This window comes from Gymnoscopelus microlampas (assembly GCF_963454915.1).
Source record: "Gymnoscopelus microlampas genome assembly, chromosome: 7".
Classification (NCBI taxonomy): domain Eukaryota; kingdom Metazoa; phylum Chordata; class Actinopteri; order Myctophiformes; family Myctophidae; genus Gymnoscopelus; species Gymnoscopelus microlampas.
In genome coordinates, this window is record NC_139944.1 from 26,002,808 (window position 1) to 26,009,763 (window position 6,956).

The 6,956-nt window shown below is 40.5% G+C and overlaps 1 protein-coding gene across 1 annotated transcript in view; it reads right to left on the bottom strand.

Annotated features, from left to right (window-relative positions):
* Positions 1-6,956, bottom strand: part of rtf2 (replication termination factor 2) — a 29,328-nt gene continuing 22,372 nt past the window's right edge. The window contains exons 6-9 of the mRNA XM_084063364.1: positions 5,440-5,553; positions 5,100-5,154; positions 2,935-3,012; positions 1-1,787 (exon numbers count right to left, since the gene is read on the bottom strand). Coding sequence (XP_083919490.1) covers positions 1,606-1,787; positions 2,935-3,012; positions 5,100-5,154; positions 5,440-5,553 — 429 coding nt within the window. The 3' untranslated portion in view covers positions 1-1,605. The remainder of the gene's footprint in view (positions 1,788-2,934; positions 3,013-5,099; positions 5,155-5,439; positions 5,554-6,956) is intronic.

The following is a 6,956-nucleotide window of genomic DNA, read 5'->3' on the forward strand; positions in this document are numbered from 1 at the left end:
TTTAAAAATCTTTATTTGTGTGACTTACTGATAAAAGGGGAAAAAGGAGCATAATATCTTCACATACTGTATCAAATATTATGTCCACTTAGACAGGTAAAACACAACCTTGCCTCATAATGTGTTCCAATTCTTTTTTGAAGCCGGGTGTATAAAACAAGATGAATATAAAACATTAACGCAACCATGAACAACTAAGTTGGAAGTCAAGAGTAATTATTTCTGCACAATTATGTACTTTGCAACATAAATCATAATAACTAATAAGATAATAAATAAGATGAAACCCCTGGTATACTGCATGATGAGGGGAAAATAATACAGACATCTATATTATGCATTACCTTTTGGGGGAATATTGAATTTACCAACTTTACCAGTAACCGCAAGTCATGCAATTATAGAACATGTTTCAGGATTATTTCCCCCCTTTGAAAGCAAACATGTGACCTTAGCTTTCAATAAGTAATCAAGGAAAGCTTATACGTATGTGCATTGAACGCGCAAAAGTGGTCTCAGAGACACTGAATCAGATTCAAATGATTTACTGATGCTTCAGGACAATGGGAGGCCACTCGCCATGAAGCCTCGCACCTGGCAGAAATGTAAATAAGGCCAAAGTACAGGGGGTGGTTTGAGTTGAGGACCAATGGTCTGAAGTAGCGCTTAAGCCTGATCTAAACTTCATAGTAAAATGCTGAAAATCGACGATGACGATGACTGTCTATCTGTCTTGTGTATTTTCCATCATATGCGACTCCTTCATATGATGGAGAATAAATTAAGCATTATAAGGCTACAAGAGGCCATGACCATGAGCCCCAAAGCATATGGGTAATTACTGGAAATATGGTGAAGATGGTTGGAACACGGTGTGCTGAAGCGTGCCAGAAAGAGCACATTTCCGCTGTGAATTGTCCAGGTTCCAAACAGGAAATCCAAGATGGCCAAGAAGGATGAACATGTAAATGAGCCAGTCAAAAAAGAGCCTTGCAAGATAACTGTTCCAAGTTGGAACTTTTAAGCGAAAACAGCAGGTTGGTCAATTTATGCAGTCCAATCCCAAAGAAGACCTGATGTAATACACAAGGCCACCACTAGGGCGCAATAGAGCAACAGTTTGGGCCAAGACATTTATAGGTTCCTAGCCAAATCCCAAATCACCCCTGTTGTACCAAACATTATTCTCAACGCACATCTTATTGACATCACAGAGGTCCAAGGGAATATGTGTGTTGAGTAATGGCTAACAAAACACATACATAAGCTTGGGGATCTATTAAGAAAATGCCTAATGATCTAATAATAACTAAATACCAGGGCCTGAGGGGATGATTTGGACGACTGTGTGTGTGCACACATGCTCATGTGTCAGAGAGACAGAGAAAAAGAGATAGGGAGAGGGGGGGGGGGGGGGCGAGAGAATGCACAGAGATTTATTTGGAACGAAAAAGGGGACTCCTGCACATCCAAAAAGAGATTTATTTGGATTGGGAGCTGAAGATTGCTCTGAAATATGTGTAACACAAATGTTCAGAGTAATCTCACTCTAACATATTGCCACCTTGTGAATAAGTGGTCTTTGTTTTACCGAATCCATCATTCCTAAAAGTGGTACGGGGTGTGGGTCACCCAGTTGGAAGTCTGGTCTTTGGTGCGCTTGGCAGAACTATGGCTGGTGAACAGGGACTTGAAGACCTCTGATTTCTCTTCCATCTGCTGGACAGACCTCTTGGTGGCAGAGGCAAGCTTGGAAGAGCTGGACGAGCCAGAGGATCCAGCTACAGCTAGGAAGGAGCATGAAAGAAATATAGTGACCATCATACATTTTTACCACATTCATCCCTATTCTGGATCGGTTATAAGCCAACATTCTGCAAAAATAGGCTATCTACATCGCCAATCTACTTTGCGATGCTGTGAGTTTATAGATCCTGGCAAAGACATTTGGTATAGTGGGAAAAAAGGAGAGGACCATGTATAGACCACTAGGGGACCCCAGTCAACCTTAAGTATAAGGTTTAAGTGGTTCGATATTAGTAGTAGCACACATTCAATAAATAAAACATTTGTATGAAAAACTACGTCAATCACATTATGCAGTCACTGATGCTATGGGACAATGGTAGAGTACAAAGGCCAAAATGCAGGATGATTACTTGGGGTCATATCTATCCCAAGACCTTTACATTTAAACTAAGGCTGGGCTAAATGTATCTTAACTAGTTGTACGAACGCTGGTTTTCTATTGTTGTATTGTTTATTGGATCTTGTTTAGTCGATACACTTATTTGTTTTAGCTCATGCTCATTTGATTTTGCCTCAACTGTTTAAGGAAATAGGTAACTGATATATTGCACTTTTACCTTAGCGCTAGGTATACTCTTGGTTGCTTGTTTTTGCAGAAAATGCACTTAAGACTTCTGGTGATTAGTAGTTTTCGTTCCCTACCTATGTTGAATACACTTATTGTAAGTCGCTTTGGATAAAAGCGTCTGCTAAATGACTGTAATGTAATGTAATGTAATCTCAAGTCGACTTCACTTATTTAGCCCTCACTGTTACAGTCTCAATACACATACAGTATAATGAAGTTAACAAACAACACCCCTTGTCCTTAGACCCTCAATCAGAAGGCAAAATAAAAACATAAATAGACCAGGAGGTTTGTTACATAAAATCATAACAAGAGAGGCTACTGTATTTATCAATGTGTCACTGTATTTTGCCAATATCTTCTTCATAACACCCAACACATGTGCTTTACAGCCCAGTCAGACACTAATTCTGATTTGCCTTTTCTGCTAATCAGGAGTTTTTTTTAACTATAAAACCAAGTGAGGTATGTATCAGGATATAGGGCACCGCAGTTCCGCCCACTTCCTGGTGCCGGAAGTAAATACTCAATGCATTTTTCCCATTGACTTTTCCAACCTGACTGGCTGCCTTCACCACCACCATTTTGCTCCGAGCTTGTCCCTGCCACGTCCACTTGGGGAGAGCCTGCTTTGTCTGTGGGCGAAAAGCGAACACAATTCATAAAACACTGTAAAGAATTAGCATATAGGAAGGTACATTTTAATGCTGCTCTGCTCATGTAAACATGAAACCAAACCTATTTTCATTGCAATGACAGTGTGCAGAAGGTGATGTGTAGAAAAAAGAAAACAGTTTAAAGCCTGTTTGAACATAGAATAAAAATCACACCCTGTGTGAAGTGAGTGGTGCCTTGCTTAGCTTGGCTAACATGTCCAATCAGCCAAGCTAACATGTCCAATGTTAGCTTGGCTGATGGCACTGATGTCACTTTGAAACATGCAAACAATGTTTCAAAGTGACACACCTATTTATAGGGCTCTATTTCGTCATGCGTCTCGCTAGCCAATCAAAGCACACCCTTTCAACATATTTTCACGTGTCACGTGATGCTTGACCAATGTTAGCTTGGTGGACACACGGACATACAGACATACATACTGTACATACATACGGACACACAGACAAAGCCACGTACAGGAGTGGTTGCCTTCGGCACCACTCAAAAATATCTTAACATAGAAGCCAAGGTCAAACAGAAGCAGTTTTGTAGGATGTGTACTTGGCCTTTTTATTGTTTCATTGAAACTTGTGATGACATTCTGGATGGTACAAATAAACATAGTACCCTTCTCAGCCAACGCCTTGATCAAATGTGAGGGGAGAGCATTGTGCCTTATGCAGCACTGCTGGACTCAACAGGAAGCCACACCAACGTAATGCAAAGACACTCAGTCCTGTGTCGTGGTCTGGATATACACGCCAAGTCAGACTGGAAAAGTACTGTAACACTGGTGTCTGTACTAATACGAATGTACACACCCAACTCAATGGCAGTATCTTCATTGTCAAGATGCTGCCTGGAGTAGAGAGTGTCAATAACCACATGAATGCTAACATCCATATTCTGGGTATGTCATGATAATAGACCAACTTTCGGGGAAAATATCCTATCTGCAAGCTAAAAACGCATTGCTCACAACGTGAGATCGGCTATTTTCGTCTAAGAGGTGTAGAGGGAGAAAAGGAGGCGGCCAATTATAGACCCCTGGAGGATGCCGGTTAACGAAGTACATAGGGTCTAAGTGGTTAAAAAGCAAAAGACAAAACACAACATTTTCATGTACTCAGAATAATGTCGCTATGGCATCCAAAAGGTAAGTTATTATAATGAAAGCAGCTACAACCTAAAAGAGTGATGAATATAAAATATCTAGATACCAGAAATATTGCCTATTTAAACCACAATAACCTGAATACATATCAACATACTAGAAAGAAAAATGCTCATCTACTTCCTAATAGCACTGTAATAATGCAACAAATAATAATTGCCATGTGACATAAAAATGTTAAAGTGGGGTGACACCCGGCCCTGAAGGCTGGCGTAGCGGTCCGGGCACCTAGGCTGTTAATGCAGCCTGGCAGTGTGTCGCGGGTTCGAATCCCGATCCCGACGACCTTTGCTGCGTGTAACTCTCCATCTCTCTCTTCCCATTTCCTGTCAGTTTACTGTATTATATCAATAAAGGCAGAAAAAGCCCCAAAAATAAACTTTTAAAAAAGTGGGGTGAAACCCTAGGCTGATTTTGTGATTTTGTAGTTGCAGTTCAGGTTTAAAACTACACCAGCTTAAAAACATGGCAGACTGCATAGTATATTGTGATGTAAGCAACGCAGCTGAAGCTAATCAAATTAATAATGTGTGTTGGGTTTAGGTGTGTCAATTTGCAGAGATAATTTGCATAAACTAATTTTATTAGCTATAGCTGCATTTTTGACAAGCCTGCTATGTTTTTGTAAATGTGCTGTAGTTTTTAACCTGAACTAGAAAACAAACTACAAAATCAGCCTATTGTTACATCCCCTTTAAGCCAGCAGCCCTAACAATGATGTGGCAAAGCCTGCTTGTTTTGAATGAACACAATTGCTAATCAAAGTTCAATTGTGATCCTCATCTGAGGTCAAGCTCTGCATGGACCACCTATGATCACCTACTGGATTACTGGGTATTCAACAGATCATTCATGTCACTGAGGCATCGCATACCGTCCAGTACCCACCTTTTGACTCTGATGGTTTGGATGCACTCTCAACAACCTTGCTCTTTTTGGATTTCTGAAGGAAAAAATACATTTGAAAACAAAACAAGTCACAAATAAGATGGAAGTATCATTTAACCTAAAACACAACACTGAACAGATAACACACACACATGTTGGTTTTAATATACTGTAACTGACAAAAAGAAAACCCCTCTCACCATCTTGTGGCAAACAAAAACGCACGTAACATATGCTGTTCTCACCTTCTGACAATACCAAGATACATTATATCTACATTAGATCAATAAATATCAGTTGTTACAGTACATCATGTTACCCAGCACATAACAGAACCAACCTTTGCTTGTTTTGCCTTGGCCCTCTTCTCCTCCATCCTCTCCCTCAGCTTGTCCATGTCCTCCTTGGTGCCATTGATCACCACAACTTCTTGGTCTTGGAATGGGTCGCCACACTGAATCAAAAGACAGAATGAAGATGAAAAAAATATGGAGATATTAACATACACAACAATAAAGAGCAGCGATTTCAGAACTTGCATATCCATTTTGATCCATCATCTTACCGTTTATAAACAGACACGATCGATGTACCAGCCCCCAAAGGATTACGTTTTCTGAGGCGAGCTGTCTTGAGTTAGTTTTCGCCAGCGCAAACAGGCTGCAGGCACCATATCTACCAAGAATGCACGTACCCCCCCCCCCCCCCCCCAAGCAACTTAAAAACTAACTGTCTGGGGTGCTCAAAAAGCCTGAGTAGATGTTAAAATTACCCGAAACAAGTTTGAAAGTGAAATATCCCTTTATGGGTGGCGCTAGCGGAAAGGCCATAGAGTTTCCAAAATGGTTAATTCTCCAGGGAGCATGAATGTATATACTGTAAATTCAATGGCAACCCTCTCAGTATTTTTTCAAGATAACTTGTTTGGGACCAAAGTGCTGGACGGGCGGGTATTGATATACATCCGTTAATATTAGAGGCTGAAGTCTTAACTGACGTCAGCATAAACAACACTGTCAAAACCATGAAATTAGTTACTCCCATTTTGTGACATCTTCAAGACATCATGTGCTACAGGCCACACCTGATATTATCAGTAAAATGGCCATGACCCACGAAACCGCAATGGATAACCAATGTAAAACGCTTTTGTCATGCCGTACAAACAGAGATAGGTTTATCTTTTTTCTGAGTTGTTGACACTGACCACAACATTATTGCATTAAACACACTCCAGCCATACTCTACCCTTTTTCTTTCTGACTGCTCCCACATGCGAACACCACTCAGCTATGGAACTGATGTAATTCTCATGACCGTACACTATTTGTAGATGAGATCACTACTCTTCCAAAAACAGAACACAGCAAACCATAGCTGTGTTCATTATGCCAGTCACAGGCTGGACCATCTTCAGTGGTAGTTATGTGGGAGACACACTTCCACTTCCAGACTTAATTTTATATATCCAAACAAGCCTTTTCATTTAAGTAATATATATGTGCATAAGACTGAACCGTCTGCACATGGCAAGCAGATAACCATTGATTCCCCATGCTTCAACACATGGAAAAATCACCACAGTAACCTCAGAAGTCATATCATTATTCGAGGATATTTGTGTTAACAGATGGCACTTTCTGTCAAAACAAACACTGACCTTCCCTTTATTTGTATGTGTTGGTAGATGTCATATATAATGCTCTCTCATGTCACACTGAATGACCAAGACTTGTATGGTGTATATTTCTTTTCATGCAGAAATTTCCTCTGGGACACCAGGTGGACCGATATCGTACGCGTGTGGTCACCATTAGGAATAGTCACCTTAGTCTCTCCAACTGATTTTCTGTGCAG